This window comes from Monodelphis domestica, chromosome 1 (assembly GCF_027887165.1).
Source record: "Monodelphis domestica isolate mMonDom1 chromosome 1, mMonDom1.pri, whole genome shotgun sequence".
Classification (NCBI taxonomy): Eukaryota; Metazoa; Chordata; class Mammalia; order Didelphimorphia; family Didelphidae; genus Monodelphis; species Monodelphis domestica.
Genome location: NC_077227.1, coordinates 655,256,422 through 655,274,347, shown reverse-complemented (window position 1 = coordinate 655,274,347; position 17,926 = coordinate 655,256,422). Strand labels below are relative to the sequence as shown.

At 36.3% G+C, this 17,926-nt stretch overlaps 1 protein-coding gene across 44 annotated transcripts in view; it reads right to left on the bottom strand.

The window, feature by feature from the left end:
* NRXN1 (neurexin 1) overlaps positions 1-17,926 on the bottom strand; it is a 1,454,617-nt gene that overhangs the window by 856,985 nt on the left and 579,706 nt on the right. For all 44 annotated transcript variants that reach the window (XM_003339683.3, XM_056823682.1, XM_056823689.1 and 41 more), the window contains one exon: positions 4,654-5,092. In XM_003339683.3, the coding sequence (XP_003339731.1) occupies positions 4,654-5,092 (439 nt within the window). The remainder of the gene's footprint in view (positions 1-4,653; positions 5,093-17,926) is intronic.

Sequence of the window (17,926 nt, the reverse complement as noted above, 5' to 3'; positions counted from 1 at the left end):
TCCCTTGGGAAAGTCCCAGAATACTCAGAAAACTCCAAGAAAAGGATCTTATAAATTCTGGAAAGGGATAATGGTCAGTGCTATAGCAAAGTGTTGACCACCTACATGATGTCACCCAATGTTGTCCAGTAGCTCTTGGACCATAATGGTTAGAAAGGAAACGTCTAGGCTCAGGGTCTCTAAAGTCCTAAAATTGTATCCTAAAAAGTCTAGAGGGGACTTTGAGCTTTCAGTACCATGAACCTCATGAGGGGCAATTAACTCTAGAAGTTAGAGTTATGTGCAAGAACCCAAAAGATCTTGTGTGAGAATAAGTAGGGATAGGTTCTTCCTCTCAAAATGGGGAAGGGGCTGGCTCTAGGACAAAGCCCTTCAAGAATTAGAACTGGAGATATGAGAAAATTAAAATAAAATGCTAACTAATACAATTTAAGAATAGAGATATCCCATATTCTTTTAAAAAGTAACCACCCAAATATTGTCTTTCTGCATTACTCCTTTAAGAGGACAAACATGGATCGTAGGTATATGTAACACTAATCATTCTAAGTGGTAGGAAACAGTAATTTTTTCTGACAAGAGTTAAAATTAATCATCTTCCTGCTATCATTTGAAAAGAGGGCTCTCAACTTTGTTCTTCCCAGTTTCCTACAGGGAAAAATCTGAAGTTTTTAGCTAGTGAAACAGGATTTCTTTTTTTAAGCTTTCCTTTCATCTTAGAATCAATACTATGTATTTGTTCCAAGGCAGAAGAGTAATAAGGGCTAGGGAATGGGGGGTAAGTGAATTACCCAGGGTCACAAACCTATGAAGTATCTGAGGTCAGATCTGAATCTATAATCTCCCATTTCTAGACCTGGATCTTAATCAACTGACCCATTTAGCTGTCTCTTAAAATAGTCTTTCTTAATATTTATAGAGAAGCTGAAAGGATTTTTTAAATATAGTTATATCTACCCAAGAATAATATATTGTAAAGATGAATCTAATCCCACTAGGAGTGAAGAGGGATAGTCTTTTAATGGAAAAGAGAATTTTCTGATTAAAAAAAGCAAGTAGGAATTTTGAAATACGAATGCAAATGTATGTATAATCCTATAAAAGTAAATTTAATTGAGAAACTGAAAGGAGCTATATTAGCATAACTGGTCTACATAAGAAGAATATGCAAACATGGAAGAACTGAGGTATCAAATGAACCTCATTCTTAATTAAAACAGGAAAAGGAGTATTACACATGCTCACAAATACATTCATGTGGAAAAAAAATCAATAGAGGGATGGGAGACTTAATGGGAGAAATAATATGGGAGGGCATATTTATAAACAGAATGAAATTGTATATTCCTGAGGTGAAGATTAAAAGGCAAAAGTTATTATATCTAAAAAATACTAGAATTTAAAGGAGTTCCTTAGATTATCTCTCAGACTGTGGGCAAATGACTGAAAAATAGTTTCTGAATACAATAAAATATTTTATACTATTAGAAATAACTAAAAAGGGGATTTCTTGAAACATTGGTTAGTATTAACTGATACAGAGTGAAACGAAATGAACTAGGAGAATTCTTATAAAAGTATAGTAACATGAAGAAAAAATAACTTTGAAAAATATATTTTCTCTAATCAATACAATTATCAAGCTTGTATTGAGATGAGCAAATATAAAGTATATTATCTACAGGTGGAGAGGTCATGGATATGAAGTAGAGACATAATTTTGGATTTGGACATCTATGCATGTGTTTTGCTTAACTTTGCTTGTTTAAATTTCCTTCTACCATTTTATCTTAGTTTTTAAATGGAAAGGCAGGTGAACTAAGATGATCTTACCAACAAAGATTCAAAAAAGGGGAAAAAAAAGATTCTCTAACTTAAAAATATAATCATTGACAAGAGTAGAAGTTCAAAAGAAAACACAGGCAAGCAGGACAGTATTGAAAGTACTATATAGAATGTGTTGTTTTAGTTGTGTCTGATTCTTTGTGACCCCATTTAGGGTTTTCTTGGCAAAGATATTAGAATGGTTTTGCTATTCCCTTCCCCAGTTTATTTCATTAATGTAGAAATAGAGGGAAAAGGCAAAAAGTGAGTTGCTCAGTCACAGAGTTAGTGAGATGAGTCTTCCTGACTCCAGGCAAGGTATTCTCTCTGTTATGCCACTTAGTTGCCAAATAAGATTTACCTAATAAAAAAGAGTAAATGATAGGTCCAATTCATATAGAATACTTTTTTATGCCCTGTTTGTAAAGAAATGCTCTTTTTTGAAGTTTAACTTCAGATTTTAAAAAAGTAATTAAAGTCCTCTTGGTGAAGACAGAGTGCCATGCTTAGAATCAGGAAAGCCTTGGTCCAAACCCTATCCCTCTCACTCACTAAGTGCCTGACCCTGGGAAAGGTTTTTTATTTTTTTTAATTTATAAAGTGCCTCAGGCAACTTCTTAGGATGTGTTACTAAATCATACATCTGCTAAGACCTTATTTTACCCCCATCTCTGAATTTTCCCTCCTTGGTGTATTTAAGCCCTTTGATATTAAAAAAGACAACTAAGCTATCATTTCAATTGGACTAGTCCTATATTATAAGATGCTGATTTAATGCCTGTGGTAAAAAGAGTTGTGGCAGGAGAGGATTGAAAGCAAAGATTGCAAAAATATCAAGATCTCAAGCCAAGAGAAAATTTGAGAAATTTAAGGGAATGTGGTTTGTTAATTTTTTGTTACTAAATACCATGCCTTCAAAGTGAATGTAAATCAAGCAGGTAATTCTATTTTGGGAGAGTTCTTGTTGTTGTTGTTTTTTCCCTGACAAGAACTACTCAGGCAAGTCACTTGTGGTTAACATATGCACACAAGAATTTCCTTGTTATAAAAATAAATTATCATTGTATTATGGGTAGTAGTTATTATTCATCATATATTTTTAAGGAGAAAAACTAATCACCTTATGAGTCTACTCTTTATAAAGTCTAGGCAGGTATTTTTCACTTTAATGCTGAAAGATTACTGTGCCACTAACCTGAATACAATGGTCGAATTAAGGCTCATTGATTAATGTTTCTAAAGCTAGGTATTTTTAAATCAATGTTTCTAGTGCCCAAGCCTAGATTGAGCAGTAGTGCTCTAATTTGCCAAAACTCATTTTTTTGATCAGTTGGATTCCAATCAGATTTTTTACCTTGTTGAGGGCCAATTCCCTAGGTGAGATTCAGATCATTTATAAAGGAATAGTCAAGGTCTTTCAGCCAGAGGGCGAAAAAATAAAGATCTTTTATAGCCTCCCTGACTCTTTTTATTAATCAGTGATGTGGAATACCTTTCAGGAAGAAAGTGGATAAAAGCTCTAAAATCTAAAGTCATTAACACCTTACTTACTATGAATGGTTTCAATGGGTTATTCCTCCTAAGAACATTTAGTTTTAAACATCAATCACAAAAAATGAATCTAAAATAAAACCTATATCTCTGTGAAATTTCAGAAACTTTTAAATCTGGATGAAAAAAAAAATATTTGGAGGGATCTCTAAACATTTCCGAGATATTAGCCATGTCTACCCAATGAAAAACAAATAGACTAGTATACAGGTGGTATAACCCCAAAGTTTGGTGACCCCTTGATGTGTCCCTCACATTGATGCTCTCCTTCCTTATTTCTTTCACTTGGAAGTAACCATTCTCTTCCACCCAAGTGCCACTTAATCCCAAGAGACATTTCCTGATTCTTCCATTTATTAATGTAAATCCACACCCATATTTTATTCCCCTTAAAAATGTAAAGTTCTTGATGACATGGATCATTTCACTTTTATATTTCTATCTCCAGAGTCTAGCATACTTCCTGAAATAAAGTAGGTTTTTAATAAATTCTTATTGATTGATTGAATGTATATTACAAAATATGAGAAAAGGATATTGTGGGAAACCTGGCTTAAAAAAATAAAATACAGTCTAGGACAATGTAACTCATTGTTTGAGTGTATAACACAAAATGGAGATCTAACAATTGTCTCATTAATTGGGTTCTCCTTGAAAAATAGAACCAAATCTTAAAACACTATTTTTGGTGGGGGAGGATAGCCATTTACTCATTTAATTGGTTTAGCAAGTAAACAATTATCCAATTAAATGAAAACAGCATGAGCCCACATATCAGTGAGTACTCTGACACCTTTTTAGACCTTGTAAATCACATGGCACAGATGGCCACTTAATCAGCCTATGTCTAAAACTAGCCTGGGTCAAAATATTTACTGTGTCACAGAGATGACAATCTCTGGGTACTTTTATTTTTCTCATCTTTGAAGATGCCATCTCAGATATTTCAAAATACAATAACATAAACAATAATCAGCTATTAAGGGCCCCTCATTTTGAAAAAAAAAAGTTTAGAGAAATGTTTCTCTAACATTTTGTCCTTGACTATGCAAAAAGGAATGACCAGTACAAAAAAAAAAGAGCTTTAGAAAATGTGCACTTGGATTTATACCCAAATTGAATGACTGAAGAAACTCCTGATTCCTTAAATCATATTACATATTATTAATGGAATTTTTTCATTCTCAAGTTATAAAGTCAAAATTCTCAGTATCTTTTGTTTTAGTTCTGAGTAGAGGAGAGGATAAACAACGAGTATGAAAAAAATTGAAAAATTACCTGATCTTCCATCTCTCTGAAAGTCCACGTGATACCATTCTCCATCATTCACTTTCTTTTGCAACGCTTTTATTTTGATAGTACCTGATCCCATATCCAGCAATAGGTAGAGGTGACCATCCAGCATTTCAATAGCAAAAAAATCAACCTTTACCATTTGGGGGTTTTTGGCATCCTTTTGGTGTCTTGGCTTGCCATGGCTAAAGAGGATAAGCCCATTCGGTTCTGTAGTACGGAAATCAAAAGATATGGAACCTGTTTTCTTGGCATTCCACTTTGGGAGAGAGATGAAAGACTCTGGAGTCTCAAAGGTGATAGGGTCCAATGTTGCGACATTCTCACATTTAAATGCCACTACTCCATGTATTTTCATCTTAGGATCTCCTTGTTTGGCAAGCCGAGATAATTCCAGCCTGACATCATTATTTTTATATACAACCTGTAAGCAAAGGATAGTTGTAAGAAAGAATCAGTCTGTGATTTATCCTTTTGACATTCACTAGGCAAGTGAAATCTGCATTTGCAAAGTTAACCCTTCTGAGTAGATCACAGGGACACAAATGCATAAAAGAAATGCATCTTCTTTCCATTGGTGGAATTCCAGATCCTTTTGGAACTGGAGTTAGATATATTCTGAATGCATTTGATACAGCTGTCTTCCTTGCTAATCATCAACCCATTCAATACTAACTTCATTTAGTTAACTTAATCCAAATAGCATGAACACACACACACACACACACACACACACACATACACACACACACATTCATGGCCCTGGAGTTAACTGCCAACAATCTGAACAAATCTGCTTATAATTGGTCCTATTGCTCTTAAATTGGCATCACATCCTTTACTGCTTAAAAGCTTTCTTTGCGTATTACATTTTGCTGATGTTAATTCTTTAGATTCCTTTTCTTTTAAGCATCCCCTCTCCACGATTTCATCTCATTTAACTCATGCTCTTTTTGGTCCTAAATATACCAAGGTTAGGTACTACCAAAACTCATTTCCCTTTAAAGAGCGGGTGCTTTACTGGGTACAGTGAGAATGTTGTCTTTATAACAGAATCATATTGGAGAAGCAATATCGAAGTTAGAAATAGCTTGATTTTCTGAGAAACACTGTAACATTATCTCAACGATACAAAAACAGTAGGTGGAATTTTCTTGCATTAATATCTGCTTTAACAATGTGAAATAAATCAGTGCCGGTTCCCTGTAAATCCAATCAACATGTGTCCCAGGTGTTCCATATCACATTCAATTTACGCAAATATCAGGCAAAATCTGTTCTGCCCTGCCCATTTTTCAAGGCACTAAATCTAAGCTTACCATGGGCAAGAGTGGTACATTTCAGAATGATGGCATTCTGTGGTTTCATGCTTTTTTGAACTGTTAATAAAACAATGCCTATTTCTTGTCATGTGTAAAACTGTTCTGGGGCTCTTACAACTGTTAAAAGAAAATTAAGCAAAAGAGAGCACAACTTTGCTCCTCAGATTTCTTAAAATAGCTGCAAGGGACTTTTGAGGTCATTTCAATCCCACTAGATAATTTCACAGAGGAAGAAATTTGGACCACAGAAGAGAGCACATGTTTTTGGTCCAATGTCAGACAGGGAGTAAATGGACTGGGAGAAATTTGAACACAGGCCCATAACTATAAGATAAGTACTTTGTCCTCTTTTAGTAAATATCTGTCAGAGACTATGTTTGAAATTAGTATTTTGGTGTCTCACCATAAAGGAAACCTTCCTAATCCTATGATCAAGAATCACTATAGAAAATGGGAATTATTCCATTCAATAGAATATGGACATCTAACAGCTTCTGGAGAAAATTAACCACATGAGCATGGCATCATGGATTTCATTTAGGTGACAAAGAAGTTCTTTTTCAAGGTGAAGTCTTATATGCCAAATTCTATCTAGGACATTTCTCTGAAGACCTTTAAACATGGGAAAATTTCCTTTCTGTCTGCAATGTTCCTACCAAATGTTTGACCTTTCAATGTCTTCATTGGTTTGATCATGCTGTTAGGTGGCCATAAGAATAGCTAAATGAAGAACATTCAGGGAACCTCAAGTCACCTCAGTTATTCTGTCAAAGTAAGACTAGCAGGAACAGCTAAAAGCCCCTTTATTGCAGTGGGGAGTTCAAATACCAACTAGTTCTCTCTGCCAGCTCCTGCCTTTCATCTAATCTGAATCAGTAGCAGTCACCTAGTCCAGGTGAGTCCTCCCTCTAATGCCAAGTCTTCTTACATCCAAATAAAAATCCTATAACACCCTACCAGCCTTAACTCATTTTTACACCTAATTTTATCTGGGACTCCAGGCTCCTTCCCTTCTTCCACAGGAATCCAGTAGATCTGATTTGTCTCCATTGTGTCACTAATTGCCTTTATTTAAATTCCCTTCAATAAAACTGACTCAATTTGCTTTTGGTGTGTTTCTCTATGCTCCATGTTTCCTTGATTTGAATTTTGGTAGCCAAAACTTTACTAAGCTTGTAATGAAACAGTGAAGACCTGAGTTCATATCCTAGCTTAGATGCTATCTGAATAAGCCTGAGTCTAAACTCTTTGTGCTTCCTAATAAGAAAAGTAGGTATAATCATAGCAGCAATATGACAGGATTATTGTGTGAATAAAATGAGATAACATATATGAATGTATATAAAACTTGCAAAAAATAAAGCACTGAGTACTAGTTATTATTACTTTCTAAAGACAAACCTTATCATGAAGCTAGTATTTTGCATAGTCAAACAAACATTACTGTTTTTAACTATAAGATCTAGGTGGTGCAGTGGATAAGGCACTGGCCCTGGGGTGAAGAGGATGTGAATTCAAATCTGACTTCAGACATTTACTAACTGTATATCCTGGGCAAGTCATTTAGCTCTGTCTGCCTCTGTTTCCTCGTTTATAAAATGATCTGGAAAAGGAAAGGGCAAACAACTCCAGTATCTTTGCCAAGAAAACCCCAAATGGGCTCATGACTAAAATAACTAGACAACAACAACATCATGCTAGGTCTTAAGAGTACAAAGACAAAATTTAAATGTCTTTGTCCTCAAAAAGTTTATCACCTGCTGGAGGAATATGTTATTTAAAAAATTAGTATATAAATGGCATTTGGAGAAGGAAAGAGCAAGAGAAAAGAAATAAGGGAATCAAACTAGGCTTCTCATGGGGCTTGGCACTTGGAAGAAGCTGAGGATTTCATGACATGGGGGTAATGAGGGAGTGGATTCTAGCTGCTAATATTTGAAGATGATCTATATGGCCTATAGCTTGCATTAGAGCCTTAATTCATAGCAATGAATGCCCCTGAAGTGAGTTTCCATCACTTTGGGTGATGTGGAAAACTGGATGATAAACTTCCAAGACGTAAGATTTCTGTAAAAGCCAGTATGGTATCCTGGAGCCTATTTTCATCACAAACTCAAGACCAGCATGAGAAAGCAACCAATCAATTAAAAATCTTTATTAAGCATATGCTATGTGCCAGGCATTGTACTAAGCAATGGATTAATTGAGAAATGATTGATAAATGTAAAATGTTGTGTCCCAGGTAAGGATGATTATATGTGATATTATTATTGTCTCCATTTGCCATACTTTTTAGGAAATAAAAAAATTAGGGAGAAGTAACTTTAGTGCTATACCTAAAAAATTTTTAATTTCTCTCCAAAAGCATGTAAAAACAGTTTCAACATTTTAAAAAATAAATTTTCCTCTCCAATTCTCTCTCTCCCTTATCAGTAAGTAATATCATATATCTCCAGGATAAAAGGCAAACTCCTCTGTTTTGCACTCAAAATATTTTGCAAACTTGAAGCTATCTATCTTTCCAGGCTTCTTTCACATATTCTACATCATTTCCTCTACTGGCTTTCTTGCTGTTCCTTGTACCTGAAGGTCCATTTCTCATATTTGTAACTTCATCATGTCCAATGCACATGTCTGGTATACTCACTCTTCTTCCTAACTTCCATTTCATGAAATCGCGACTTCCTTTAAGATTCAACTCAAGTGGTACATTTGACAGGAAACTTTGGAGGATTGCTAGAGCCATTTCTTTCAAGATAACCTTCCATTAATTCTGCATGAATCCTAAACAAGCCTTTCATGTACATAGGATCACACTTATTAGAATCTAAGCTCTTTGAGGTCAAGAACTCTTTCTTTTTACTTTTTCTTTAGATCCCCAATGCTTAGCACAGTGTCTCTGCTATAGTAAGCTCTTAATAAATGCTTATTGGTTGATTGCTTAATTTTCAATGGCTAAACCAGAATATTGCAAATGGGAAATTCCAACAAAATGGAGATGTTTTGACTATAGATCACATGATAAACCATATTCTCATACTTCTAGAGCCATTCAAATTAATTTGGGAAGGCTCATTAACAGACTGGCTACAAGGCAATATATTTTTTTGTCAAGAGTACCTCTCAAAGAGCATCAACCTGGTTAGAAAGGGACAGATCAATATTGTAAATAGTGAATTTATGTGGATGAAATAAAAGATCATTGAAGTATTTCTAACATAAATAATATTCATGACTTTTATTTTCATGATCTTTTCATAGAAACCTATATAGACAGTTGTTCTTAAGGCACATAGGCAATTTAGTCAATGTTTCTGATTTATAAATGAAATATATAGGTAAATGATGATACTCCATTCTGCCTTGGATGCCATCAGTCCAATACAAGAAATATACAATAAAGCATAGTAGAAGAAATCTTTTAAGAGTATAAGATGACCAATTGAGAACAGCCACATTGACAGGAAATAACAATTTTTTTGTGGGGGATGGAAAGAGGAAAGGCAGATGCTATTGAAATCCTTGGGAGAACAAACTGAATTGGTTTAGAGGCTATAATGAAAATATGGTGGTGGGCACCTAAGGTATAAATAGAAAGTCATCGGAGTTTATTTACAATGGGTACTCAAAAGAAAGGGAGAAGGTACTGAAGGTGGGGGGAACTTTGTCTATTTTTTAAATTTAGGCAAAGGCCACCCTTACTTAAGGAAGAAAGATGAAAACTATCACACAGGTCTCAGTTCCCAGAATCTATGCATAGCTTTGTACCACCTAGCCTGGGCTCTTCTCCCTTCCCTGGTTGAGAATGAAGGTAGAAAGAGATCTGAACTTGCTCTGCTCCCCTTCTCAGTCCTCTCACCATATGCATGTTTTTCCTATCCCAGGGGATGCAATGGCTCTGTTCTCTAATAGCCCCCCAGAAACCTCCAGTCACCTCTTGCCTAGACATATTTTGGTCCCCAGCATTGGGGGGCTCCCACTATCGAGCCAATTTATATGTTCCAGTCAGAGCCTGGATGTATTCCAAAGGGGGCTGGACTTTTTTGGAATGAGGAGTCTTTTGATTTTCTTATCCCCATCCTTCCTAGGTCTTCTTCATCCTTGGAAGATTCTGAAGGGAGTGCTTTTATCTTTGTGTCTAGCTGTGGGGAAGGTGAAGCTGTGAGCTTCAGTGACTCAGGGCTCAGCTCAACAATCCTCCCTATCCTGAGCAAAATAATTTAAAGAGAAAACAATCAGGTTACTTCTATGATATTATTGTTTTGCTATATTCTGCATGAGGTTGACTCTTGTAGGCTAGTCTGGAAACTAATTCTTCTCTTAGAACTTTCTTTCCCAAGGGATATGCATTCCAATTTCCAAACTACCAGGTTGTCAATGAACATTGGAGAATACTCATTCCTGAGTGAGGCACTGTCAGTAGCTAGGAAATTTTCTCACTTGAAAGTTTCACTGGAATACATCTAAATCACACCTGGAGTGACAAGCAAGAGTAGCTGAACTAACTTCTCAGAGGGCAGACACTTTCCTAGAAGGCTGTCTTATTTGAGCACCATAATTCCTTTTTTAAAATTTGTCTCTCATCTTGTATTCTATCTGAAGATACTCAAGGAGACAGGAAGCCAATTTAGGCTTAGGCTGTCATTAGTATGCTGATAGCTCTCAAATTTATACTACTACTGCATCTGACCCAGATTTCATAATTACCTGACTTTTCTGAAGAAAGGCTGAGATTTAAGGTGAACTGATCGTGGTTCAGTTAAAATGCTATGGAGATGGTAGTACAAAGGTTCAGTACAAGTGGACATCTTTTTTGATTCTTCTATCAGAGATAAAAAGGGTCTCAATTAAGAAAGATCATTTCTACAGTCCAAAAGAGTCATGCATACTGCTTCCTTTTTGTTTGGCCTTAATATTGGATTGTATTACTGCCACATAAGGATAGTATTACCTGGCCCCTGACAATCTGGGTCTTTTTTTTTTAACTTTCTTACCATTTTATATTATTTTACTTTGCTTACTCTACATTCAAAACAAATTGATATAGCCATTTCCCAAATTCAACATCCCTTCTCCTTTCTCTATGTCTTTAGGTAAGCTGTGTCCCATTCCTGGTATTCTCTTCCTTCAGTTCCATCTTTTTGATTCTCTAATTTCCTAGAAGTCTCACCTCATCAACAGTCTCCTTCAAGAAGACCCTCCCATTGAGTGACTCTTCCTCAATAGTTTAGTGTCTTCTGAAATCATTTTGTTTTTTGCTTTCTTTGTACAAATGGTATAAGCATAGCAGGATAAAGGTCCTTGAAGGTAAAGTCTGTTGAGTTTTGCTTTTGTATCACACATACTTCACATTGTATCATAGTCTTTGTCTAGTCCATTCAATAATGTCTGACTCTTTGTGATCCCATTTGGGACTTTCTCAGCAAATATATTGGAGTGGTTTGTCATTTTCTCTTCCAGTTCATTGTAGAGATGAGGAACAGAGGAAAACAGGGTTTAATGATTGTAGAGTAACATCGCTAGAAAGTGCCTGAGGCTGGGTTTGAACTCACAAAGAGGAGTCTTTCTGACTCCAGGACCAACATTCTATCTTCTATGTTATATACCCATTATGCATTTAAGGAATACTTATTAAATTGAAATGAAGTAATGTACACTAGTATGGGGTTTGGCTACTGCATCAGGGTACTATTTTCTTTCTGATAACAATTCAAGGTACTGTTTGTCTCTTCTCTGATATGTGAGAATTGGAAGAAAGATACTAAATAAATTCAACACAGTTTTGTGATTAATAATCATTTGAATGTTTCCAATCAAGTTTTTCCCCCAGTATTTAGTTTTCAATAATGTGGAAATGATTTTTATTGTCACTATTTTTTAAATGGATATAGTGAGTTCGTAGGATGACTATTTAAGCTTTGGTAGGAAGATGGTTAATGTCTAAAAGAAGAACCAGTATTTATAAAATTGAAGAAAAGGGTGATTAGAATTATAAAAAGCTTTGATATCTTACCTTATGAATATTGGTTGAATGAATTAGGGATATTTTTTCTGGAGATTAGAAGATTTCGTGGAGACATAATCCCTGTCTTCAGGCTTATGAAGATCTTAACTAATGTTTGAATGACATGAACACTGTAGAGTATGTTATTGTGCAGAGTTTTTGTCACATAAGAATTGGACTTCACCCACTAATATTGTGATTCAAGGAGTCTGTGAAAGTTGTAATACAACCTACCTACAAAATCACTTGTTCACTCCTTTAGATGTCCAATTCTTTGTGATTCCATTTGGAGTTTTTTTGGTAAATATATTGAAGTGGTTTGCTGTTTTCTTCTCCCACTTATTTTACAGATGAGGAAACTGAGGCAAAATACTTAAGAAATTTTTCCCAGGGTCATACAGTTGGTTAGTGTCTGAAATCAGAATTCCTGACTATACTATGCCATTTCCAATAGCACCTCCCCTATTCTTCAATATTCAACTGGGGTGGAATCATCTTGCCTTCTGTTACCTAATCTTCCTCAGATTTGATTCTGAGCCCTAGTACTTATCCTTGGTTCTGACATTATAGTCCTCAAAACAGTCCACTACCAAAGAATTTACCTATTTACTACATACATGTATTGTTTCAATTGGGAAACATTGGCTTATGTCCAGGATTCTTAACTTGGGGCCCAAGATCCCAAGTGGTCCATGGACAAATTTAATGAAATATGTGCACTAATGTCTAAATGAAATTTAGCATCTTCTTTCATTACTGAAAAATAGTAAGCTATTAGGTGGAACAGTGAATAGAATTCTGGACTTGGAATGAGGAAGACCCTCGTTCAAATCTAGCTAGCTATTTACTAGCTGTAAGACCCTAAGCAAGTCATTTAACTTCTATTTTGTGTTTTCCCAGCTGTAAAATGGAGATAATCAGACATTGAGGTCATATGACAGATAAGATGGAAAACTAATCAATCTCTATGTCTCTTGACATCTTCAAACTCTTTAAAACAGAAATTCTAGTAGAAAGATGAAGCAACTACAGCTATTTCCAAATTTTAGAACTAAAACTGAAATGATAGTTAAAAAATATGGGGCTAATAACAGCAGTTACCTATCTGCATTTTTGCGAGGAAAAATGAGATATATCTTTAAAGTAATTTAAAAAACTTCAAATTTTCTACAAATGCTGGCTACTATCTTAAGGGGTTGTAGACTTCACGAGACTCCCAAAGGGGGTCCGTGCTGAGAAAAAACCAAAAGCTCGAGAAGTCTTAGGTATATAACTTCATTTATTTGCAGGCAAATACACTTTAGTTAAGCCTTCGATGGGCAGTGAAGCAGAGGTTAAAAATATCTCTATGAAAAAGCCTTTGGAAGGACTAGAAACATCTGCTTGTACTTCCAAAGAAGTTTCCTCAGAGAACCAACTCTCTCAATTCAAGCAAAGTGTAATCCTGCCAGAAGATGAATGGATAGTAAAGGGGAACCTCTCTTCCAGTAAGTTTGGCATGTTTACACTTGAAATAGCTTTTTCTTAAGCATGAGCAGTTCAATTGCATGCCTTTTATCCTCTTCTCATTCAAAGCCAAAGTAATGGGTCCTTTTCCTAAGCCTTTTCTCAGATTTCCTACGTGAATTTCTTTAGGAGTAACTTAAGACATATTGTTGATGCTTGAAAAAATGCTAGGCTCATAAATTGCACTCCTGTGTCATGGATAATATGAAGAGCAACATTTTCTTATGATTTGTTCCTTTCCAAGAAGAAAAAGTGGAAGGTCAGAAGTTCTAGAAGAATAGTGGCTCTGTTTATAAAATGAATGACAAGGGGGCAACTGGGTGGTTCAGTGGATTGAGAACCAGGCTTATAGACAGGATATCCTAGGTTCAAATCTGATCTCAGACACTTCCCAGCTGTGTGACCCTGGGCAAGTCACTTGACCCGCATTGCCTAGTCCTTACCATTCTTCTGCCTTGGAACCAAGACACAGTATTGATTCCAAGACAGAAGATAAGGGTTTTTAAAACAATAAAATAAAATAAAATAAAATAAAATAAAATAAAATAAAATAAAATAAAATAAAATAAAATAAAATAAAATGGTTGACATTGAAGAGCCAAGAGATGAAGGTTTTATGTTTAAATGCCAGGTCTAACACTTAATTTCAGTTCAATTTTACTCCACAAGTGTTGTACCAGGCATTGTGTTAAGTGTTAGGGAATTAAAGACAAAAATGAAAGAATCCCCAACCCCAAGGAGCTTACATTCTACGGGAGAGAAACATGAGGTACATAGAGAAGTAAATACAGACATGCACAAGGTAAATAGTAAAGTAATATTGTCGGCGATGTGAGAGGATGAGCATTTGAAGTAATCAGGAATGGTGAGGTGGCATTTAGAACAAGGAAGGGAGAAGGGTATTAGGTAGGACATTCCAGATCCAGCATTCAGCACAAAGGGACAAGATGTAATATTGTTTAGAAGTAAATCAAGAAGGTCAATGTGACTGACATTGAGAAAGACAGAGAGAGACAAAGACAGAGGAAAGAGAGACAGACAGAGAGAGAGAGAGAGAGAGAGAGAGAGAGAGAGAGAGAGAGAGAGAGAGAGAGAGGGAGGGAGAGAGAGAGAGAGGGAGAGACAGACAGAGATAGAGATAAAGAGAGGAGAAAGAGAGGGAGAGGGTGGGAAGAAGAGGGTGAGAGAGAGATACAGAGAGGTAGAGACAGACAGAGACAAAGAGAGAGGAGAGAGAGACAGAGAGGCAGAGAGAGGGGGGGAGGGAGGGAGAGAGAGACAGAGACAGAGACAGAGACAGAGACAGAGACAGAGACAGAAAGACAGAGAGACAGAGACAGAGAAAGAGAGGGAGAGACAGACTGAGAGACAGAGGGAGAGGCAGAAAGAGAGACAGAATGAGAAACAGAGTCAGAGAAAGAGAGAGTCAGATACATAGAAAGAGAAAAGAGAGAGGCAGAGAGAGAGAGAGGGAGAGTTAGACAGAGATAGAGATAAAGAGAGGAGAGAGGGAGGGAGACAAGAAAGAGGGAGAGAGTGGGAAAGAGAAGGTGAGAGACAGAGAGAAAGGTAGAGAGGAGAGAGGTGATGTGAGAGAGAGGAGACAGTGACACAGAAAGAGAGGGAGAGACAGAATGAGAGACAGAGAGAGTCAGAAATAGAGAGATTCAGAGAAAGAGTCAGAGACATAGAAAGAGAGAGAGAAGAAAAACAGATAGACAGAGAGAGGAGAGAGGGAAAGAGAAGGAGAGATAGAGGGAGAGAAAGACAGAGATAAAGAGAATGAGAGAGTATGAGAGGGGTGAGTATTGTGAAATTGGTCTAGAAGTTAGATTATAGTCAAGCTGAAAGAGCACTATTTGTAAAACTGAAGGCACATGCTTAATCCTAGAGGTATTGGGGAGTTCCTGAAGTTTCTTGAGCAGTGAAAAATTGTGTGACCTGTGATTCTGCTATCTCTATTTGACAGCTGTTTAATAAATGGATTGGACAGGGGGAATAGCAGATGTAGAGAAAACAATTAGGAGGCTATTTCAATAGTCCAAGCAAGAGGTGATAAGGATGTGAAATAGAATGGTGCCTATGTGACTGAATGTACTAGGAAGAACAAATAGGCTAGTTTAGTTGGAGTAAAGGTATGTGGGAGGAAGGGATATAGGAAACAGATTTGTATTTTTTTTTTTTTGGTACAGGCCAGTAACAGAAAATCTTTAAGAGATGGAATGCTAGACCCTAACTCCACCCTATCCCCCTCCACCCCCAAGACCAAGTGCCATGCCTGCTTGCCTCTACAGAGGCCATGTGCTGTGCCCCACCTCAGCTCCCCCCACCCCAGACAGGGGAGAGAGGAAGTGCTCTCATTGGGCTGCTGAACCTAGAGGATCCTGTGAAGTGATAAATGTCCTCAGGTGCATGGAGAGGGAGAGGGAAACAGCTCTACTTGAGTCCCTCTGGTTTTCTAGTAAGCAACTCTGGCAGGCAACTACAGACGTGTCCCACAGAGAGGGATCTGCATGCCCTTTTTGGTACATGTACCATAAGTTCACCATCACCATTATAGGGAAATACCAGGTGAGGAAACTTCTACTAATGCAGTTTAACAGCTATTTTGTACAACTTCAAAGTCTTGTTTCCTACAGCAGTAAGACTTGAAGTGATTCGTCCAATTCACAGGGAAGAATTGAACTCAGGTCTCCCTTCATAGAAGTCAACTTACTGTCCATTTGTGCCTTGTTTTACATATAAAAACGGGTTGTTATATACAGAAAATATCAGGTAGGCTGCTTTAGCTAAAGCAACATTGTGATTATATAGTTCTGGAACCAAAGACAAATCATTGAACTTTCTTGAACCTTAGTTTTTTATATCTAGCAAACATGGGGATAGAAATTTATTGTTGAGTTTCAGTCATGTCCAACTCTTTGTTATGTCATTTAGAATTCATTTTACAGATGAAAGAACTAAGGCAAACACTGTTAAGTAACTTGCTCAGAGGCATCTAACTAGTGTCTGAAAATGGATTTGAACTCACAAAGATGAGTCTTGCTGATTCCAAGCCTGGTGCTCTACCTATTGTACCACCTAGCTCTTCTACATTAATTACCTCATAAATTCTTTATAAGGAAAGTGCTTTGCAAAACTTAGGTATAAAATGTGTCACAATAAATATAAATACATAATATTTATCAATTGCTATCATTTCTCATTTCCCCCATGGCACAAATTGATAATTCTATGCTCCTGTAAATCTAATCACAGTATAGTGGTGTCTTAAAAAAGGTGATAATTATGTTTATTAAAGAACAGATTTGGGAATAAAGGATAAACATGTCTTTATCTAGGGAAAATGTTATCCACTTAAGTAAAATTAGATAAACTTAGATAAATAAAAAGTTAAATAAAAATATATAAAAAAAGATAATTTCTTCAAGGAATTCAGCTGGACGACATGGGACAGGAAGACCCAGCAAGCTAAAGCTTCATTGCTTATCCCATTGCTGCCAGTAAGAATTGAAGGTTATATATATAGGTTCTCTGTAGGTAAGTACTTTAGCTATAAAATACACATAGCAGGTTATGGGGCCTGGGAGTTCCAGAGCCACCCATGAAATGCTTTCTGTCAGGAAGAAAATGAAATGATGTCTTCTGATAAACTACCATTGAATGAATTGATTTAGAGGCAATGTAAAATACTCTAGTCACAGAATCTAATCATGTTAATTCCAATACTGTCCTCTGTTCAACAAGGGACATCACTTAGACTGTGACAGCAGTCCCCAAGTTGGATTTACAATTGAGCAGCCATCTGACACCTTGAAAAAGGATGGTCTCAATGTGAGTTTCATGGCTGTCATCCAAAGAACTGGCATTTTCCCTAACATTATGCTTCCCCACAAAACAAAACAAAATACTCCTTTATATTTAGGCAAATGTTACAATTAGAGAATGGGGTCAATTAAGGGTACTTAAAGTGACTTTTTAAGGATATTTATACATGAAAAATTTACATTTAGGATTTATTTTTTTCTGGTCTACATAGCAGGCTTGCAGAAGTTACTGCATGGAGATCTTATGTTTCATAAGATGTTTTTTCCCCCTTAAATGTAGGTATAATCTCCATTGCACACACACACACACAGCATCAATACCACCACCCCATCAAAAACAACATACTCTGAAAGAATATTTAGACCTATAAAATATGCCTGTTATTATATATATATATATATACATGTCATACAAAAATTCATGTACACATGTATATATCGCTGTGTGTAAACTTCTCTGTTTGGTAAAATTCTTTAAATCCTGCCCCCAACTTTTATTTTTGCTCCCTTATATAACACCCTGCTTCCCTTAAGCTGTGGTCCAGCCAAATTGGACCTCACATTATTTGTCACATAATCCCTTTCTCTTTCATTTCTGT